At 39.0% G+C, this 23,563-nt stretch overlaps 1 protein-coding gene across 1 annotated transcript in view; it reads right to left on the minus strand.

Moving 5' to 3' along the window:
* Positions 1-23,563, minus strand: part of LOC102057802 (histone-arginine methyltransferase CARM1) — an 81,997-nt gene that overhangs the window by 47,470 nt on the left and 10,964 nt on the right. The window contains exon 2 of the mRNA XM_055699489.1: positions 5,168-5,293. Coding sequence (XP_055555464.1) covers positions 5,168-5,293 — 126 coding nt within the window. The remainder of the gene's footprint in view (positions 1-5,167; positions 5,294-23,563) is intronic.

A 23,563-nucleotide genomic window follows, 5' to 3' on the forward strand; every position in this document is an offset into this window, starting at 1 on the left:
CAAGTTTCCCCTACTCTGCCAGTGAGCAGGTACACAAGAAACTGGGAGGGAGAATAAGCAGGACAGTTGACCTGAACTAGCCAAAGGGATATTCCATACCATGGAACATCACGCTTAGCATATATAATGGGGGGGGGGGGGGGGAGTTGGCCAGGGCCTGCTGATTGCTGCTCAAGGACCCACTGGGCATCGGTCAGCAGGTGGTGAGCAATTGTATTGCAATTCACTGTTTTTTTTTCTTTTGAGTTTTTATTCTTTTTCTCTCTCCTCTTCATTACAATTGTTGTTATTACTATTATTATTACAATAGTGATATTTTGTTTCTTTTCAATTATTAAATTGTGCTTCTCTCAACCCATGAGGTTTACCTTTTCCTCGATTCTCCTCCCCATTGCGCTGTCGGCGGGGTAGGTGGGATGGGGGGCTGAGCATGCAGCTGCATGGTGCTTAGTTGCCAGCTGCAGTTAAACCACAACAACAGGCAGACAGGAGTAAAAAATCAATGCATTTAAAATCCTCCATAGAGTAATTTTGCCTAAGAGTGTGGGAAAATCACCCTAAATTACTTGCCTACAGAAGAAAAGAAAAAAAAAAAATCAGACCATATCTGGTAAGCCAAACAGTAATATTAACTAGCAAAAAACCAGCCCAGAATAAACCCACTGAAAATACCAGAATGTTATGAGTTACCCAAACCCCAGGGAGAAGTGACTGATCTTTTTACAATTCCCTTTATTTTGTCCTCCAGGAATCAGAATCAACCATTACTTTAAAATGCTAATGCTAAAATCATTCCCACAGAAATGTTCAGGGAAAGCCTGGAGACACAAGTAATGCCTTTAAGTGATCTTGAGCTTCCCTGTAGATCCTGCCACCTTGAACACACACAGTGAGGCAGCTCAGAACACCACAAAACTTGCAAATGGCTGCCTCTAACTGGATCAATAAAAGTAATGGCACAGAAAACCACAGTGAGACAATGGCAAACCCAGAGGTTTGAACAGCAAGACTAATGGGTACAGACACAGCAGGAGGCATGGCTGGTGGCAGCCTCTCTGTTAAAGATTCGCAAAGAGACCAGCAGTCTCCAAAATCACATCATGGGTATACGTTCTTGCACAGCACAGTCCCAAGCTCCAAATACAGCCTGGAAAATTTCCATTAGACACTTAATTCTGTTCTGGCTGAACAGGTCAAACTGTTTGCTGCATGCTCCCAAAGCCCACCCAGCTGTTTGGGTCAGCCGCATAAATGAATTAACTCGGAAAAAGCACCTACAAAGCTCAGAGCCACTTTGTGACAGTGGAGTAATTTAGAAACTGGAGTACGGCACAGAACCAAAGTTTCTGCCCCAGAGGTGAGAAGTTAGGGATTACAACATTTCATGTAGTATGGCTTAAAAGTAAAAACCTTTCTGTTTTTTTTTAAAGTCGCTCCAGCAGTACAACCTCCTACCGCTTCTCTGAGACTAGCAAATGCTGGATTTAAAAATCAATGTGAATTGCAGAGGTGCAATTACAGTCAATGCATTAAGTTCTCCTCTCAACAAGTTGCACCTCATTGTTTACACAATAAAATATCTCCACGAATTTCAAACTGCAAGATTAGACATTTGTGAATTGAATTGCTTTCTAAATTACCTCAAATAAAACAAGATGCAGGTAACAAAACTTCTTTTTTTTCTTTTCTGAAAACCAGAATTACTACTTTAAACAGAAAACCAGCAAGAAACCTGAGAGTCATTTGGTACTTCATATAATTTATTATTTGACACAAATTCTTAGATTTAAACAGCTGAACAGCTTCCTTGCAACCTGTAGGTCTTGAGACATATTCATTAGCTGTACCCACTTACAGTTGCTCTGGTTTGCATGACCAAGTGGTCTCAGTACACACTAACTGGAATCCTTCTGGATTAAATTAAATCAAAATATGCCCTCCAGGAATAAATGTCATCAGTGATCATTTAGTCTATGTAATCAGACTAGACATAGTAAACACACCCTTCATTCTTGCCTTCTTTCCCAGTGAGTATAGTTTATATACCAAGGCCCCAGCACCCATTGTTCAGTTTCTTCTGCACTGCGTGACTTGCTAATGGCGTCATAGCTCATCAGATCTATATGCCATTACATGAAATAATAATTTTGGGGAAAAAATCACCATAAGACATACCATGTTCCTTTGTTTGAAGTATACTGCAGTAACAACATGTATGCTTACACACACAAAATTCCATGTATGCCTTTAAAATATTTCACATATCTCTGTCTCTCTACAGATACACACACACACTCATACGTCTCTAGCTCAGTTCTTTATGTGGAGATCCATAAGTACTATATGCTATAAGTAACGGAAAACTGTAAATAACACTTTTTTTTCTTCACCTGTATTGTGCTTCTATGTAAAGTGGCACAGCTATTAGAGCTGGCAGGCAACTTTCAAGGTGAGTTGTGCTAGTAAACTATTGGCATGTCCAATGCATGGATACACTATGGAAGTGGCTGGAGACCAGGTTATGAGGTTTCAAAGAAAGGAACGTGCATTATACCACAACCCTGAAAGAACAATTCATCCTATGCTCATGAACTAATTCCGTGCTAAATTAAGCAGGCCATTTCCACCAAGGAGTAGAGAGCTACATACCGAGTCTGCCACAGATGAGCTACAGACTGGTTGGTTGGTCTGTTACAGATAAATGATTTCTGTTTTTGAAAGAAAAGCCTGTAGGCTACTAACTTTTCGTTTTTATTGCTTGCTTGATCCTACTCAGATGGTTAACATATGTTCAGCAGGAAATGAAAGATACAGTCTATGATTTATGACTGTCTAAATGCTGGAACCAGAACAGCAACTCTCTGTGTAGGCACAAGCAGGGCATGAATTTCCCTCTCCCTCTATTCCTCACTCCCCATCTTCCTATATCTTCCTGAAAGACAGAGGACTTAAAAAACCTAAGACTTTTACAATGCATTTTCGTAACTCTTTTCATGTATGAAAAAGGAGTTTTCAGTCCATTTTTTAAGAACAGCTTTAGTTTTATTTATTACACACATATACACATTTGCAAAGACATAAAACTGACAGTAACACCTACACTTGTACACAGCACACAACAAAAGGTTAGCTTCCACTCTATGGTCTTGACTTCTTTGTAAAACCATGTAAATTTCTCAAGACTAGGTGCTATTTGATATACTGGACACGTAGAAGAAGCTACCAGCAAGCTACTCCTATGGCACGGGGAAATAATATCATGTAAGTAACTTTCAGCTTAACACAGCACCCAACACATTCCCTTTGATATCAACAGGTTTGCCAGTTAATGTGAACAGACTTTACTTTGACCAATCCATTACATTCCTGTTGTTTTATCTATGAGTTGTTACAAGGACTAACAGGCCATTTCAATTTCTTTCTCCCTGAGTTTTAAAGATGAAAAATATAGAGAAAACACTCCATTTTGTCACATTAACAAGCAATCACAAGCAATAAATTAAGAGACTTACCTATACTGTTCTTATCTATTTCACAGCATGAAGTTATATTAATAAATACAAATCACTGCTGGATATAGCTAAAGAGAAGACTGAATTCAACACTTAATCTTCAAGGCACTCCTCTCAGGCAAAAATACCAAACTGTACAGAAATTTGTGGGATAGTTTTTCGAATACTTGTTTGTAAAGGTAGGGAAGAACACTAAAAGAAAATTCTTTTGCCTTGGGGTCCCAAGGCATTATCAGTGCCTTTTGGAATCAGAAACTTCCTAGGTAGGCAAGACATGGTAGCATTGAAGTACTGAAAAACTTGCCTGTTCTCCTTAATTACTAGCTAATTATCTCAGCAGTGAGCTAATAAATCAGTAAACAACCTAATGTCAATTATCACTTCAGTTATGATGTGGGTCTCTGTAAGAGAGTATTATATTGCATCTCAAGAGAATTAACTCAAAGGAAGCACAATACTGAACTGTGACACTCAGATACACAGACAAAAAAGCCAACAGACACTCACATTCTTAGCCTAAATTCGTATTGTTCTAGTAAGGTAAGAGGTTGGAAACATTTTTCTTGGCAGATACAGATGGAAGGCTGTAACCAGGTGGGACTTCAAAGGCCACCAAGATTTGGCACCCAACTGAAAAAATCAGGTTAGTCTAAAACCTGTATTTTCTAGTAGAGTAGGAGTCAAGTGTTCATGTGTTGTGTCTACATGACACAGAACTAGCAACTCACAGCGCAAACAAACCCATTGAAACCCATAAAATTCTCAGCACCTGATGCTTTGAAACATGTATGTGTCTTTAAATTAGCTACCAAAAATCAAATCCAATTGCTCTGTGCCATACAATATACAATGGAAATAACTACAATGGCCTCCTGGAAATCACCAGGCCTACTGATATAGGTTGCCATATAAGAACTCCTGGTTATTCCTAAAGAGGACATCGTATGTTACCTACAGTTACAGAATTTCAAAATGAGTTGTGCTCGTAGAATCATGCAACTGTTTAACATTACTCAGAATAAACAGGCGGCCTTCTGAATTACGTTGCGTAAAAACTAAGAATGCTTTTCCAAAATTTGGTACGAGGATAGCACATATTAAAAAGTCTCATGTGTTTGATTTACAAAACCGCAAGTCAGGTAGAATTATAAAAATACAGACTTCAATATTCTACTAAAATACAGTCAAGTTTCTGCAACAGAGTGGGTTTCTTTTTCAGCATCACTACACACACCTAAGGACTGCAGGTGTACGTTAAACTACCCCAGTTACCTCTACTGAGAAACAGCTGCAGACAGTTTCTGAATGGGGAGAAACCAGTGGCAGATTGCCCACACCAAGCATTACATTTACCAGTTATTAGCGTTTATGAAGTTAAGTGTTACCTGCATCTGAATGTGTTATCTGCATTTGCCTTCTTCAGAAAATTAATCTGTAGTTCTGCAAAAATGTTATGTCTGCTGTGTGAATGGTCCGTACTCCACAAAAGGCAGCTGGAGTGTTAGATGCAAATGAAGTGGCACAAATCTTCATAACAAATGTAATATTTAAATACCCAGCATGAAACAGAGGTAGAAGATGACATATTTTAAAGCGAATGTCACCAATGGCATGGCAGGAAGGTGCAGATACTCAGAAATGCAAGATGCACTTACCAGCTTGTGATTTGAAATGAAGCAAGGCACTGTGGTATCCCAGCGTAATTAACACAGACTGTTTTCCCACACGACAGTATTCAGTGTCTCTGTTAACCAAGCATTTAAACACACAGACTCCATCAGCTGAAGGGAAAAAAGTACTTTAGAAAACTTTTAGCAGTTAAAACCAAAACAATATAAAGAACTACATGTCCTTTTTGATTAACAACATACATAACCATGTATCTGAAGTACACAACTTGGTGAAAATACACTTTCTCTAACATGACTCTTAAGCCAATTCTTCAGTAACTGACAGTTTCCATCACAGTTATCACCATAGTTTCTTGAAGTTGCCCTGTCCTCAGAATATAGAAAAAGACCTGACTGAATTTTTACCCGGATCCTAATAAGGTCTAAAATTAACTTTTTTCCTACTTCTGCTTCTGTAACTCTGTGTGCCAATGTCCTGGCAACCTCTAGAGATGCTGCTCTGGCAAAGGAAATGTCAGGGTAAAGAGTCAGAGAACAGTAACATTCACTAAATGAGAAGTAAACCAGCTTTTTCTAGTAAAAACACACTACGTACCACACCATGCATGACAAATCTCAACAAACCTACCACATGAGAGAAAAAACAGACAAAGAAGAACACACCAGTACTTCAGAGCTAGGAAAAGCAGAGGGCAAGCCTGTGTACTGTGCTCTTTGGGGAGGGGAATCCAGTATCAGAGGCTTAAGTGGTGCAGTACATCAGTACACACCGTCTCATCATCAGCCACACAGCTGTCAGGAGGCAACTGCGTGAGCACATCAAAGCAAGATGAACTTTAGCACTTTCAGAAAACTGAAAGAGGTCTGAAAGGGAACTTCATGCAATTGGCAGCTATGAACACGGGCTACAATCGGTAAAGCTTTTAAGTTATGGGTATTCTGCGTTATATGTATCTTCATCACTCAAGCAGCAAAGCTCCAGGACTTCATATTCCTGGACCATTCTTTCACGCATTTTAGTCCACTTTGCTGACAACAAATGTTTATTATGCTTCTCCCATGCATATTTCATGCTTCTAGGGATAAGGTATAAACCAAAACAAACAAAATCCCCCACCAGAACTAGAAAAAGTAAAAAGTTTAAGGCAAAACAGAGGCAAAAAGAGAGCTAAAAGCAAAAGTTCACAATTGGCAGTAACACAGAAAAGTGATACAATGCAATACTAAAAAGTATGCAAGAGAAAAAAACAACGAAGGAAAGCCAGAATGAAGGGGAAGAAAACACACACCTTGAAAAAAGAAATAAAAAAGGAATTATTATTAAAAGCTCACTGGAAAGCTAATTATACACTGCTGAGTATATGTTCTGCCAATAAGGTTTGAAGGACCAGAGTGAGAAGACATATAGATACACACCATGCAGGCATCCAGTGCGTTTTTTTAAGCCTTATGCTTCACAGCATGTGCTGTGAAGAGAAGTGAACAGAAGACCACTATATTGTGTTCCACTTAGTAAGCAGAGTTTAATTAGGCAAAAAATGTTGTCAAGAAAGGGGACATGTCCTACCTGGGCTGGCACACTTTTACATCTGCATGCTCATTTGTATTTGTAGCCTCTTCCATAATTTAGGCTTGTGAACAAATTGAAGGCAGACCATTGGCCTTGCTACCACCTGTCACCATTCTTTAAAGGAAGGCACACTCAGCCTTCTGTTCCCTGGGCTGAACAGAGCCAGCTCCACTGGTGTACTCTTTTTGTACACCATGTGCTGCCGTTCCCTAATTAACTCTGATTACTACAGTTTGCTGAAGTATTTCATAGATTTGCACAGTGGTTGGCACATGGACTTCTACTGTTCCAGAAGTCCTGGCTGAAGCACATTGCTTTTACATTTCTCAATATGCAAGTTTTTCTTCCACTTATAACCATCAATGTCATCTTCCACATGAACTTTCAAAAATTTATATAACCTGCATCAGCTACTTAAGAGTATTCAATACTAAGAAAACACTCATGCTAGCTATAAAAACAATATACTCTCAATGTACAGCAATACAGGAGTGAATCAACACATTTCTAGCTCACCCTCAGCACACACTTGAAATTGTCTTTTTACTTGTATCTCAGTTCATACATACTGATCTGCACTGGGCTGGGACAAGCCCAAACATGGATACAGTCTGGGCAATGAGTGGATTGAAAGCAGCCATGTAGAGGAGGACTTGGGGATATCAGTGGATGAAGAACTGGACAAGAGCTGGCAGTGTGTGCTCGCAGCCCAGAAACCAACCATATCCGGGGCCGCATCAAAAGAAGCGTGGCCAGCAGGTCGAGGGAGGTGGTTCTGCCTCTCTGCTCTGCTCTTGTGAGACCCCACCTGGAGTCCTGTGTTCAGCACTGGAGCCACCAGCACAGGAAAGACATGAACCTGCTTGAGTGGGTCCAGAGTGGGGCCACAAAAATGATCAGAGGGGTGGAACACCTCTGCTGTGGAGAGAGGCTGAGCTGAGGTTCTTTGGCCTAGAGAAGAGAAGGCTCCAGGGAGACCTTATGGCAGCCTTCCAGTACTTAAAGGGGGTCTACAGGAAAGATGGAGAGGGACTCTTTATCAGCGAGTGTAATAACAGGATGTGGGGTAATGTTTTGAAACTGAAAGAGGGTAGATTTAGATGAGGTATTAGGAAAAAATCCTTCACTACGAGGGTGGTGAGGCAGTGGAACAGGTTGCCCAGAGGAGCTGTGGATGCCCCATCCCTGGCAGTGCTCAAGGCCAGGCTGGACGGGGCTTTGAGCAACCTAAGGTGTCCCTGCCCATGGCTGGGGGGTTGGAACTAGATGATCTTTAAGGTCCCTTCCAATATAAACTTTCTATGATTTTATCAATGCTTTTTTTTTTTTTTTTTTTTTTTTTGTACTGGAGGCCCAAAATGGGATGTTTATTCAGCCTGGAGATGGCTTTCAGGGGACCTAACACCTATGTGGAGGTCTTTGAGAAGATGGAGCCAGGCTCTTTACTGAGGTGGCCAGTAGGAAATTTGGAGACAGTGGTGTACCTAAAGCAAAGTCCTGTTACCCCACTGAATCAGAAGCACACAGAACTGATAGGGACTTCTTTTGAACTCTCACATAAGCACATTGATATAGCATAGCTGTATTGGCATTTTTGTATGCAACAGTTCTGTAAAAAACAGTATTGCCATTGGTAGGAACAGGCCACAGGCCTAATGCAGACTATGCAAGGCTTTTTATCATATATATACACATATATATACACACCTGGGAGTTACTTTAAAATATTTGACATTTTGTATGAAAAATAAGGATAAATGCCTGCGCATGTAATGTCTAAGGTCCAAACACAGAGACTGTTATTCAGAAAACTGCAGAAAATTGCCTGACAACATTCCACAGTTATAATAAAATCTTCAAAGAAAAATATTTCTATATTCATCTTCAGAATATATTTTACATTCAGAATATGTAACATGGAATAATTATGGAGCAGGATGAAGACATGTTGATCTCCTTTTTTCCTATTCAGGTCTCAATTTACAGTGTTGTTTGGGGTTTTTTATTTACCCGTTAAATGATCCAACTTTTTTTTAAGATTACACACTTACAAGGATCTTGTTAAATTCTCATTATAAATGTACTAATTAAAAGATGCTTCAAAAGTCTGTTGCATCAGAAGAATGAAGATTCATCTCCTCTGAATGCAACAAAAATACATGTCACCTATACGGAGATTATTTCAGACTAAACAAATCCCCAACAGTTAGCACAGTAACAAGAGCTGTGTTAACAGCGGTCCATCCAAAAACAAACTGATTATCCATATAAGAGCTGAACGCCACCCTACTAAGCATGGAAAACCTTATCTCACAATGCATATTAATTTGTTCTGAGGATAGTCAAACTTTAGGGTAGACATTCGCAGGCTACATTTAATTCAGGGCAAAGATGGCAGTACCCAGCCAAACCCAGGAAAAGCAGCACTTCCAAAGAGATGGAAGGTAGTCAAAAGTCTGGCAAGAGCCTCAAGGTTCCTTCTTCCTTAAGTGAACAGTCAGTAACCTCTGGAGATGAGGCTGATCTGAAGTTAAACAGAATCCTAAATATTGAGGCCTGTGTGAAAAGAAACATGCAGTCTGAGCTTGGCTCCTATACTGGTAAAGAAACCTAGGCACACTACGTTTGCTGAAGAGCATCAGACGAGTCATTGGGAAGTTTCTTGAGAAATCAGTAACTATGAATAGAGAGAGAAATCCAAAACAATTGTTATTTGATCTAAACATGCAGACAAGCATACTAAAATGCTTTAACTGTTATTTCTACTTACGTTCTTCTAGAAACTTCTATCTATTGCATGTGTGTGTGTATACATATAGAGAGAGTATCTATTCTGTATATACATAATAATGTATATATATATACAATTTTTACTACCTGTATGGGTTGTAATTATGAATTTATTCTACTTTGATTTCCTAGAGTACAGTTGAAGTGATCACACTAAGATCATACCAAACAGGTCATATCACAGGAGCTTCTTCGTTTTGCTGGTTGCTTGATACCCCTAAAACCACAGCCATCATATACAACTCAGAATCTCTACAGAAGTATCATGCATTCGTTTCACATATTTATTGCAAAAAAAGCAAAAACATGGATAATGAATCTATCTATCCAGCCGTGAAGGGCTGGTATTTGGAAAGCCAAAGTTCAGCTACATTTGAAACTAGGAAGGGATGGCAAAGACAAAAGGAAGACCTTCTGCTACTACATTATCTTCAAAAAACCCCAAACTATTTTCTAAGAGAAAGCCAAAGGGTAAGCCAAAAGGTTGCAATTCATAAAGAAACATGAAATTCACAAACTACAACATGCATTGTTTATACCCAGGACAGTAGTACAGTGTCTCCTAACATAAGGCAGAAACACTCTACTCTTCAATGCAGCTCCTTGAAATTAGACTTCAGACCATGAATTCCATGTCTCAGTGTATATTTTATTTTATTTGTAATACAAACAGACTACTACAGGAGGGTCCCAAGGACATTTCCTTTTTCCTTGTCCTGAAAGTCATCATTAAAAAAAATAATAAATTATTCTTTACTAAGCCTATGGGAACAGGTCACATACACTACCTTCTCTGTGAGTGAGAGAAATTAGTTCCTTTCCGTAAGTCTCTGTGTTTATTCAACATGTGAAACAGATTTTACTACAAGGACTGTCCTTTTGCTTCTTCCTACTACACTGTTGAGCATACAGATACAACATTACAGCTGAAATGTATTTATGAGAAATGTGTCATGAAGGTATGTAATTTAAAAATCTGTGGAATCATACAGGTTGTCTTAGCAGGGTTTAAGAAAGAACTTAAGAAAATTAAATGGAAAAGAAAAAACTGCATTGCATTCAGAAACAAAAAAACCCCAAACCCTTCATTGTTTTTTTTTTTAAAGTCCTCATAACAACTAATATTCAAACAACAGATAATAAACACATCAAAGCTTATGCATCTTTGACTACCTAGTGTTCAAGGGCACAAATGTTTCAGAACAGTTCCTCTCAAAGAAAACCAGGGTTCCTAAGTCAAAAGACCAAACAGGCACATCTTCTATGTCATGGTCTACTGCATAAAGCACCTTTCAACTTTACAAAACTCAAGAATAGCTGCTTAGGAGAAAACCAAGCATGTGGCTAACATTTCTTCTGATAGATACTAGCAGTAAAGAGAAAGTTTGTATGAAGTTTTTTGACACCTGGTGGATTTAGTGTGAAGTGACTCCATCAAAATTTAAACATGATGAACCTAAATAGGTTTGCAAGCAATCCATTCACAAACAAGAATAGAAAAGGGTGAAAGGTCAGCCATATTGTGAGAATCAAGGAGGAAAGCACAGAAATCGTTTTCTTTCACTTACATTTACTGACCAATGGATACTCTGTTCAAACAATAACCAAGGAATAAGTTTCAAAACCTGCAAAACTCAGGTAGTGTGACGTGGCATTTCTCAAGGAATACAGCAGCATTTACTTAAATAGATTCACATCTGGCTTTCCTAGACAGCCCCTACACTAGTCCAGTTTCTGGGCAAGTATGGTTTGTGCAGCTCTGCTGATCAGCAATCCCATCTCTCCTGATTTTTTAACTCCTAAACTGATTAAAATCAAATTTGGCCAACATGCCAAAACCATGGTGTTCCTGCAAATTGCATGTAAAGGGTCGTTGAATAAACATGAGAGGCCCAGTGTGCCATTCTTGCTGAAGGAAATTATCAACATGCTTAATAGTGACATTTTCTTCCCAACTCATGCATGAGTCAGCTCCAGAGTCAACCACTGTGGATGGTACATGAGCAGGAGATAGAGGATTCATAATCATGCATAACAGTGGAGTAACTTTAAGCAATCACAGAAAGGGTTGGGACAGAAAGAAAGAGGAAGCTCTGAAGTGATCATAGGAAAAGATGAGGAAGACACTGGGATAGCGAAAAAAGTAAATCAGCTGAAGGAAAGAAAGCTTCATTAGTTCTGCCATTCATGGTATAATTTGTTTTATTAGAGATGCTAGCCAAGAGAGTATCTTCAACAGGCTTTACAATAATGTGTGAACCAAGTCTCATGGTGCTCCTCTGCATTTATTACATCAGGTGACACTGTGCCATGAAGAGAGCCTGAAACCTTTCTGGCTGACCCCCAGCCCCCTGCCAAAATTCTGCAACAGAACAAAGTATAGACCCAGCATCTGCTAACCTTGTACTCCAACCACAACAGGTTCTCTGAATCAAATCCAACCTGAAATCACAACTAATAAATCACAACTTTATTCCAAAAGAAAGGTATTTACACTGTATCTACTTCAGTTTCCTTTAAGCTCACTTGCTTTACTGATACATACCGAGTCTCTAAATTCAGAACCCTAAACTTTGTCAAATAATGGCAAGAGTCTCCTGCAGAAAGCCCAAAAGCCATTTGCCTGAAGTCATGCAGCATGAGTCCTGCACACAGTAAGAGCTCCCTTCTTGCCCACAAAACACTTGTGGAGAATCAAACCACTTACTCCAAGTTGCTGAAAAATATATGGCTGAAAATAAACTTACTACCCACAAAAAAAGTGCTAGTTTCTTAAGAATCTAATATCGGAAACAACAGATGCAGTGGCTGTCCACATTGCATAATGTATTAGGAAAACCTGTTTTGAATCATACAGGCTACCCTCTTCTGGATAAAAAATACTTATTGCTTCCAGAGCAACTCATTACCGCTACCAAACTGGTCAGTCATCCCATTCAGAAGTTTGTTCACACAGAGGGTCATTAGCATACAGTAATTACAGGACACACCTTCCAGAAACTTATGCTGACATACAACTCCCTTCCTGTAATCTGACCTCACTTCTATTTTACTTTCAGTGTAGATTGATGAATGTAACTATACTTGTACAGCTGCTTATCAGTTACTTTGAAAGTATCGTAGAATCACAGAATAGTTTGGGTTGGAAAGGACCTTTAAAGTCATCTAGCTCCAACTGCCCTGCCACGGACTGTGATATTATTCCAGTAAACGAGGTTGCTCAAACCTCTGTCCAACCAGACCTTGAACACTTCCAAACATAGGGCATTCTCTGGGCATCCTGTTCCAGTGACTCAACACCCTCATCATAAAAAATTCTTCCTTATGTCCAATCTAAAACCACCCTCTTCCCATTTAAAATCATTGCCCCTTGTCTTATTGCTACACGCCCTGGTAAAAAGCCTCTCTCTGTATTTCTTCTAACCCCCTGCTCTAAGTATTAAAAGGCTGCAATAAGAACTCCCCATAGCCTTCTCTTCTCCAGGTTGAACCACCCCAACTCCCTCTGCCTTTCCTCCTAGGAGAGGTGTACCAGCCCTCTGATAATTTCTGTGGCCCTCCCTGGACCCACTTGAACAGGCCCATGTCTTCCCTGTGCTGTACTTCAATGTGGAGCTGCTGTGTACTTAGAGCAGCCCATTCCCCTTGGAGGTGTCACAAGAAGGGCTCCCAGAAATGTACTAGTAAGTTTTCATTACAACTTATGAAGGCTGTTTTTTCATTTGAAAGGCTTGCACTTCACTAAAATATTACCTGTTGAGGGGGTTTGGGGGGTGGGGCGGTCGGTGGTGGGTGTTTTGGTTTGGGTTTTTGGTTTTTTTGGGGGGGTGTTTTTGTTTGGTTGTTTTTGGTTTTTTTGTTTGTTTGTTTTTGGTTTTTTTACTGTGAGCTGTAATTCATCAATTTAGTAACTATCATGTAGATAACAGTTTGTCAAAAAGGTCACTTAAAGTATTATATTCCCAGATCAAATTTCAGGATAAATGTTCACATTTTTCTCAAATACAGCAATGTGAGTGTAACTAGATTGGAAGAGTCCAATCCTGACTAATAAAGTGACTGTTTTGTGGAAAGACTACAATGGTATTGGTCTAGTTCAAAGCTAAGCAAATCTCATAGTTACAAACATGTCTCTGCTTTTAACACTGATTAATCTTGGAGTACTACTTATAGCAGTATTAGGTGAAAAAAGTATGTATTACTCCAGTTTTAGGTGTACATTTATAAGAATGGAATGTGGCACTCGGAAATTTTCACTTCCAGCTGTCACTTAAATATTCCTACAACCCACATTTACACTGATGAAGCTAATGGCAATTTCGCAGTCAACGCAATGAACAGTTCGTTCCAAAGTGTCTCACGCATGTATTCTGCCATGTATCCCTTGCCAATTACAATTAATGTATCATGGTTAAGTCCTACCTATAGCAAAATCAATTGCCTCTTAATTTGGAATATTCTACATATTCACTGGAGCTCCTGTGTACAGCCTCCACATATTTTCTGACCTGTAGGGAACAGAGGGGTCAAACCCCCAAATGCTGGGATCTTTCCTCCTACCAGCCAATAAACTACATAGTACAACAATATTAGTAAAAATGTATTTGCCATGTAGAGATCTGTACAGATCCTTCTTCACCTTGACAGACAGGCAGCATAAAGCTGTGTTAATTCAGAACAACAAAAGACAAAAAAGCACCAGATTCTGTATTTTGGTATCAAGGTGCAAGGCAATAAACATGGTGGCCAATGTCATACCCTGCAGAAGTATTTGAAAGGTTAGGGAAAAACTTACTGTTTTTTACCCTCAGTTAAAATGGAATAAGAAAATAACACACTTCAAAACACAGTACACAAGATCAATACCATTTCAATTTCTTGCTTTTACATTGCACTGAATATGACAGCTCACTGCACAGCTGTGACAGTCAACAACTACAGAAGACTTTAATAGGACTAGTAGGTTGTTATTGCACTGAGGTGGAGAAGGCCATTGCTGATAGCACTGCTTTTCTACTTGCAGATGCCAGAGATTCTCTGTGATAACCTCCATTTCCTCAGCCTGACTTTTGAAATAATTTCATATCCATTTTGGGTGGAGCATATCCTCAAGGTCTATGTACCACTGAAAAAATTCAGCCTACTTCCCTGTGGGTCCTGTGCTCACTCTCTTATTAAATACATTTCAGGATACTCTTAGGACACACTTTACTATATATTAAAAATAAACCAGTTTGTTAAAGGGTTTATAATTCCATTGTAAACAGGAGAAACAAAACCACGGAGGAACACTCTTCACTTCCCAGCTACTGGAATAGCTACAGAATAGCACAGTAACTTTAGTTAAGCTGCAGGCAGAAATTCAGCATTTCCGAAGAGCATGTCTTTTTCTTTTAAAAGACACACAAAGCTTACATGGTTTAAAGGGAACATATGCAGGACTATCGAATCTTGGAACAGTGGTCCAAGGAACCAGAAGGAATCTCCTGCACAGAGCTCATTTACTCCCTTCTAGCCTTAAGAGATTTTACTTCTCATTGCATTTGCCTCTCACTTTATTCATCTTAAATACAGTCATTTTTAGGTTTTGAGCCTTTTTGGTTTTAAGCCTTTTGATGCCATCATGCACGATGGTGCAGCTTGGCAGCAGGTCGGACATGGCCAGGTGCATCACAGATGCAGAGGGGAAACCCCAGCAAGAAGGCTCTGTGAACACTGTCTTGGAGAATGACTAGCTGCAGAAGCCCCAGGCACCAGAATGACATGTTTTCACTGAGACTCTTCCCACTTTGTTTACAGAAAGAGAAAACCGTGTAGAAGAGCAAAAGGTGTAAGAACTTTTTATTGGGTCAGATTTTGATTGCAAATGTTTTCTCCATTCCAGTGGCATCCTCCCCTTCCCACGCATCTCTCTTCTCATCTGCCTAGACTTTACAGTGGAAAACAAATACAAGGCACCTAGATTTCCAAGCAAGCTCAACAATGATATGGGAAATCAGAGGCAGAAAGCATTGTTGTATCATCTTTTCTCACAAAAGTGTGTGAAGCTCGTTTTCTCCTCTACATGGAAAGAAATTCCTTTTCTATGGGTGATTTATGGTATTTACTCTACAAGCTTTGAAATACTATACTTCTGATCAAAAGCATAAAAGTTTTAAAAAGTTACTGGGTTCACATCAGGAAAAAAACCCCGTAACACACTATGGAACTTCTTTTTCTTAGACTACTATGATTTCAATGGCAAAAATGGCACGACTCAGATATTTGCTTGATTAAACCAAACTGCAAAACTTAAAAGGATGTTCCATACAACTTATAATTATTTTTTTAAATTTGTGAAGAATAGTGAGCAAATGCAATAAAGGCTCAGGAATAAAAAACACTAAACTAGGAAGAAAGAGGAACAAAGAGTCATATGATAATCTTACCTACTTACTTGAAACTAATTCTTCTCTCCATAACTTTCACCAATGTTGTTGATGATTGTACACAGTGGCGGCAGTGCAGTAAACATGGTAGCGTGGCACAATGTGGCTAGTCAGCAGGCAGCTTAAAATACAAGTACTGCACTATACCTGCTCTTCTAATAAAAAGAGAAAAAATGTTCTACCTCTTATCTATATGAAGAACAACCACACTCAAAATGTCTACAAAATTGTCTCTTTCACATAAAGTAAGTAAGGAGAAAAAAAACCAAAAGGTTTTCTGAGATTCAAGCCTTGGCGTTCTTCCCAGTTATTTTACCTTAACATTTCACTTGTTCAGAGCTTTAACATTACTATCACTGTAGACAAAAAGTCCTAGGGTACTGTTTGATGACAACAGCATAAAACTGTTGTTAGTTTTATGCATGTGAGCTGGCTGCAACCTCAATGAGGAGTACAAGCCTGAATTCTGTGTAATTTAAACACAGGCATCTTATTACATGGAGGCCTAGATTCTTTCAAGATCAGAATAAACAGCTGCCCTGTTAGCTAAAAAATGAGTACCATTTTCTTGCAAAAGGAGAGACACCCACCCACCCCCAACTAAGATAAATAAATAATAAAAAAAGAACTAATAAATGCAAATTTCAAGAGGAACTATGTATTTTACAATATCCTCCTACCTGTTTCACAAACAACAAAAAAGCCAAATCATTACTGTAAGCAAGCTGATCTGGTTACATTCCTCTAAAGTCAATACTTCCTACATGATTTCTAGACAGAAAAATAACAACTGATTATTTAAAATATTTTCCTTATTCACATATTAATAACAAAAAAAAGAGTTAGCCGTCATCTTTTTAGAGGCACCGAAGTCTTCCTCCTTTGCTGCTCTTCAAAAGAGAACTTGGTAAGGTTTTCCTTAGCAGAAAACCTTGTGATTGAGAGTCTGAAAAGAAGTATGAAAAAGCCTGGAAATGAGGCAGAGGGGCTTGGATGAACCTAGATAAAAAGAAAACAAAGGAACATGCTCCTCTAAATTTCACTTTCACAGCTCCATGCTCAATGATAATTGAAATTAAAATCACTTATCCTCTTGCTGGAAGTATATCGAAGCACTGGCTAAGTTTACTTGGAAAATAAATCTACCTTGCAGATAACCTGTACCCACCCGTTGATGCCATCTATAGAATTGAGTACTAAACACTTAATTTTGTACTGCTTTTTCCCTGGATTAAGGTGTTAGGTGAACTATTGAGAAATATTTTAAAATCATCAAAGTGTTTTTTAGGTACACGGTTCTCAAAACTAACTGTTACTTAGCTAAAACAGTTAATCACCAGAAAAGGCATTCACCTCACAGAGTGACTTTTCATAAGTATAAGAACTCTTCCAGGGGATGTAAGATTTAAAAGTTACTGATGCTTTCCTGCCAGTTCCCCAATGACAAAGATTTTCCTGGCCTTTGTGGTTAAGAGAAAGAAGATGTTTGTATTCATTTAATAATTACTGCTAATCACCTTTAGAACAAAGACAATCTGGCACAGTTATCTACTCCTATATACCTTTCAGGGTTTGTTTGTTTGTTTTTTGGTTGGTTTTTTTTGTTCACTACACCTGTATCCTGTTTTGAACACAGATCAGCACCTACTGCATGCAGAAGGCTAATGCAAAAAAAAAAAAAAAAAACCAACCCAAAAAATCCAAGCAATTCACATCCATCAACATCTTGTATTTTGCTACTGATGCAAATACAAAAATAAATACAGCCCCACCAACAGTGGGCTTCAAATAAGCCTGCTTACTAATTAACTATTCCACACCGCCTGTTCCTTCAGCTGATTCATAACACCCCTTAAAATACCAAACACAACAAAGAATGTTTAGCGCACACAACTAAGTGCAATGTAAACATCCCTTACTAACAGTTAACTGAAGCTGGTACATTTGCACAGCAAAAGACAGCTTCCAAAGACACTGACTCAAGTCTGAAAGTTATCTGCAGGCAGCAGCCTTGACTGAATAAGTAACCTGACCTTTGAAGGCACCTGTCAGAGTGCTGGTGTGTCATCCTCAAAACAGAGCTCTGCCTTTACCTGCAGTTATGCAGCTTAACAAATAAAACATATAATGGCAAGGAGATCAAGAGTCACCAACTCCAAGCTGTGTAAAATTAATGCGGTGGTACAGAACAATTAGTGCCAATTTTGAAAGAGTACTCGGTCAGCCTCAAGAAGATTGTCATGTTGCAGTAACAACAGGAAACAAGTTACCTCTTCTAATTATTGGTGCAGCTGACACATCCAAGCTACAAAAGCACAACTTGACTTATAAAAAAAGCTTGAGACAGGAGGACAAGTTGGCACTTACAATCATGGGCTCTAATATTTTTCTCATACACAAGCCACCTTGTGCATACACCCACCTCTGCCTGTAACCTCACTAGTGATACCTCCTCCAAGTATTAACTGCACCGTTTAAAGCCTCATACATGACTAAAACTGGCACCCAGGAGGCGTAAAGAATCTCTGTGACATGGATCCACAATGGTGACGATTTAGGACAACTGTCCTCTCAGTATACCAACTGTCTTGGATGTAGCTTGTAAGGCAGTCAGAATCAGGCAAATAATCCAAAATAACCACCATGCGAGTGTGATTTGAGGCACAGAATAGGATACCTACTTTAATCGTGCTACAGCAAACTTTAGAGAAAAAAAGATTTAAAAAAACAGTATTTATCTAGACAGATATGAAACAAGCAGTGTTTAAGTCTGAGAAATTTATTTCTCAATTATATACTAGTATCTCTAAAAGTATTAAAGCATTTATTCTCTACTATAAACAGGCACAGTTGCATTAACTTCAAATCAACCAGTATTAATCTCAGACTACTGTGGTAAATCACTGGAGTTTAAAGGCACTGCAACAATAAAGCACCGGGCTTTCAATTAAGATAGGATACAAATACCATGGCACTGTATAAGCTACTTCTTTATCTTCTAAAGGATTTAGAATAAGAAAATCAAGAATAGCATTTCATAATACCTCATACTGCTAGCTGTAAATCGATTTCACACTGCTGGTGTCTACTCAGCTTGACATTTAATGAGCCAGTGCATCTCCTTCTTTACACAGAAACATCTTGGAGAGGAAAGGCCTGGTGTAAAGTTACTGGATTTGCAGAAAGAAAAGGCCATACTTGTATTCTCACTTTCCAACTCCTTTTCTAATTACAAGATATATTTACTTTTACTTTATTTTTGCTAATTTATGCCCATACATTTCTGACAGCAGCATTTCAACTGTAGCTTTACACAAATAAGATGTTAAAACAATAAAGTACCACAAAACTATCAAGGAAGATTTGTAATGATACACGACTTTTGATCACTTGTATTTAAATTATAACAACAAAAAACCCCCAAAAATCATCAGATTGAAAAGCATAGGATCTTCTGGATTGAAAAATCCAACATACTCAGCAGCAGTATTTTTTTAAGAATTGGGGGGTGCAGCACAGCAAAAAATGCAGGCAGCAATTAATCTCCATCACTTTGAGATACAAGCTCTTTCATTTTGCACTGAGGGTGAAACTAACGTTAAATCTAGTATCTTAATATTTAGCACCTAATGCAAAGCGTCATCAAATGTAAATTCAAAAAATAAAGTTTATTTCCTGAAAACTTAATCTTTTAATAATAACAAAGAAAAGGAGAGCAGTAAATTAAGAATTTTTCCATGGTTATCTAAAGAAACTAGCCTTCTGTTTATGAGTGAAAATTTTAAAATAGGGAAATTAAGAAATTATAGTCACTGACCAGTATATATATAAGATTTGTTACATTTTAATCAATAAGTCAGATATATTTTACCTTTTTAAGCAGTGGTGAGAGGGAGCAGGGAAGAAAGAAACAAAAGATACAGACATATCTTTAGTCATCACTAACCTTTGCTGCCTTACCTCAGTACCCTCTAGTTAGCCACATAGCCTGTAATTTTCAGCCATCTCCTCCTGCTTCCTATTATAATTACACCCAATATATTTGAAGTAGTCTTCCCACTTCAGCCATGCTTTTTTTTCTTCACAAATATTTTTAATATGTTATTTACCAAACATTTAACTGGATGTCCTGGTTTCAGCTAGGATAGAATTAATTTTCTTCTTAGTACAGTGCTGTGTTTTGGTTCTAATGTGAGAGCAATGTTGACAGCACACCGATGTTTTCAGTTGTTGCTGGGTGATGTTTATACCAAATCAAGGACTTTTCAGTTCCTTGGGACCTGCCAGCCAGAGGGCTGGAGGGGCATGGGAAACTGGGAGGGGACACAGCCAGGACAGGTGACCTGAACTAGCCAAAGATGTATTCCATACCATGGGACATCATGCTGAGTATATAAACTGGGGGAAGAAGAAGGAAGGTGGGGACATTTGGTATTATGGTGTTTGTCTTCTCAAGCAACTGTCATGTGTGATGGAGCCCGGCTTTCCTGGGGATGGCCGAACACCTGCCTGCCCATGGGAAGTGGTGAGTGAATTCCTTACTTTGCTTTGCTTGCGTGTGTAGCTTTTGCTTTACCTATTCAATTGTTCTTATCTCAACTTTATAGAGTTTTACATTCTTTTCCAATCCTCCTCCCCATCCCTCTGGGTGGGGGGTGAGCAAGCGGCCGCATGGTGCTTGGTTGCCAACTGGAATCAAACCATGACACCAGACAACAGAGCCTTACTTTGTTTCTACTCAGAAATGCACAGCCACTGTGAATAGTAGAGTGCCAAAGGATTAAAACCAGAACATAGTAACTAATGATAATGATTGAAGAATTCCAAATTCGAACAAAGAATTTGAATGCCTTTCCATTACATATCCCCTGCGTATGTCTGAACCTACTATCACTCTCTCTGCACCAACACTGCCTTGCACTCATTTTATATCATGCTACTTTGGAAATCAAATAAGCAGATCTGCTTTTACAAAAACTAAGTACCTAATACAACATTTCTGCTACAGTTTTGGGAGCCACTGTATGGTCCGGGACATACTTGAAGCGTTCTGTACGTGTAACAGTGTGAAATGAATGGAAGGCCTCTCTCTAGTGCACACTTTTTAGCTGCCAGAAGAACCTGGCATACAAGTAGCTGGCACTGAAATGATCAAGCTATCATGACCTCAGTGCAGATGGTTTGCTTTCCAGATGTCTATTATTAAACAGTTGCAATTTTTTTTCTGGATAAAAAGAACCTGATCCTATGGACACATGCAGACGTTAATGCCACCCATGCTACTTACAGGAACACTGCCAGCTGAAGTCAATGGCAATAAATCCCAGAGGCAAAATTACTAGTACACATTTTTGCAGGGTAAGGATTTGTGCCTGATGCACTCAAAATTATATAGCTAAACATAAAGAGATGAAAGATTGTCAAGATTTTCAGATGCCAAGACCTTAATTAATTTATAGATAGCATGTAAGATTACTGAAAGGAGAAAATTATTTACGCTTACATTTACTTACCTCAAAATTCAAATATATTTACATACAGCTTTCGTTTCCTCAGCAGATTAAATAAATTAAAATTCACCACAGAAAATTCAAGATAAAATTAGAAAAGATCATAAACCCAACCGAGCTAGCAATGGGACTCTTTATTATGCTAACACAAACATGTGCAAGTGTCCTGTGACAGTAGGATTATGATACTACTACTATGTAGAAATTCTTCCATGTATTAAAAAAATCAGTCGTCTGTAGCACACAGAACAAAACAGTATGTGTTTTTGTCTCTTGAACCACCAAACCCAAGTCCACTGCACTAAATGCATTGCTGAGTACAACTTCTGCCAGCTATGAAAACATCTGTGATGCCAGGTTTTGGTTGCCATTTTGTTGCCTTTACAACACATTGATGCCTTTATTTGCCTTTGGCTGGAGAAAAGACACAGGCAGGAGCTGATCCAGACTGCCATGAAGTCAGTAAGAACCTTTCCACTAGTATCAGTGGCCTTCAAATAAAACTTTCTTGTATCTATCCACTTATTTTCTCTGTGCATGTGATTTAGGTAATCTGGCAAAATAATACCACACCCCTACAAACCTGAATAACCTCCCTTTTCTCCCCCCAAACAAACCCAGAAAAGTAAAACCCTTTCAGAATTTCTCCTCCTTCAACAAAAAACATATCCTAACTCAATTTAAATATTTACTGTGGAGACTTCTAGATTTAAAATCTTCCAGGTAGTATCCTCTTCCCTAGCTTTGTGATCTAAAAAACCAAAGATGATTCTTTTCTTCTCTCATGCATCATTATGTTCTAGTTAGGCCAGGAAATCCTTAAGAAACAACTACTTTTATTAGAAGTATCTGGGCATCACTGCAAATATTGAAAAGCAAAGAGACACAACCTTAATATTTTCATTAATTTATGTTGCCAAGCTAGAAAGTTAAGGCCTACTTTTCCATTACACCTATTTCCATCCACACTATCTCTTCTTGACATAAGCACGGGATGGTCAAAGCCCTAATTTAGTTCAGATCAGGCTGCAGTGGAAGTAACAAAATCCAAAAGTATCATTATTCAGCAAGGCATTTAATGTCTTCTGGTTCATTTAGGATTCTTAACTTAGGCTGTGAAAAGGCAATTTCCAGCAGTTTCATTTTACTAGCACTTATTTAGGCTTGAGAAATTTTAGACTCTTTCTTGAAGGCCCTTATTCAAAGTTTAAACTCAAGAAATCTTTAAAACATTTGCAAACCAGCCAAAGTAAGCTGTCTGAAGTTCTTCCTAGAAAGCTGTGTCAGCAGTAATACCGTAAGAGCCATTAAACTGTACCTTAAAACTTCAAGTTAAACATAGCACAAGAGAAGGAAGTGGTTCAGAGGGCAAACACAGGGAAAAGATGATAAACCCAGACAAATCATTAAATAACAGAATGCTTTGGGTTGGAAGGAACCTTTAAAGATCATCTAGTCCAACACCTCTGCAACAGGCAAGGACATCTTCAGCTAGATCAGGTTGCTGAGAGCCCTGTCCAGCCTGACCTTAAATGTTTCCAGGGATCTGGATCTACAACCTCTCTGGCCAACCCCCTGCAGTGTTTCACCACCCTCATTGTAAAAAATGTCTTCATTCTATCTAGTCTGAATCTAGCCTCCTTTAGTTTAAAACTATTACCCTTTGTCCTGTCACAACAGGCCCTACTAAAATGTCTGTCCCCAATTTTCTTATAAGCCCCCTTTAAGTACTGAAAGGCTGCAAAAGGTCTCCCTGGAGCCCTCCCTTCCACAGGCTGAACAACGCCAGCTCTCTCAGCATTTCCTCATAGGAGAGGTATTCCATCCCTCTGACCACTTCTGTGGCCCTTCTCTGGACTTGCTCCAACAGGTCCATGTCTTTCCTGTGCTGAGGACCCCAAGGTGGAGAAGTACTCGAGGTGGGGTCTCACCAGAGCAGAGTAGAGGGGCAGAATCATCTCCGTCGACCTGCTGGCCACGCTTCTTTTGATGCGGCCCAGGATACTGTTGAGTTTCTGGGCTATGAGTACTCATGGCTGGCTCAAGTCCAGCTCTTCATCCACCAGTACCAGCAAGTCCTCTGCAGGGCTGCAGCCAACCCCTTCATCCCCCAGCCTTATTG

Source organism: Falco cherrug, chromosome Z (assembly GCF_023634085.1).
Source record: "Falco cherrug isolate bFalChe1 chromosome Z, bFalChe1.pri, whole genome shotgun sequence".
NCBI classification, from domain to species: Eukaryota; Metazoa; Chordata; class Aves; order Falconiformes; family Falconidae; genus Falco; species Falco cherrug.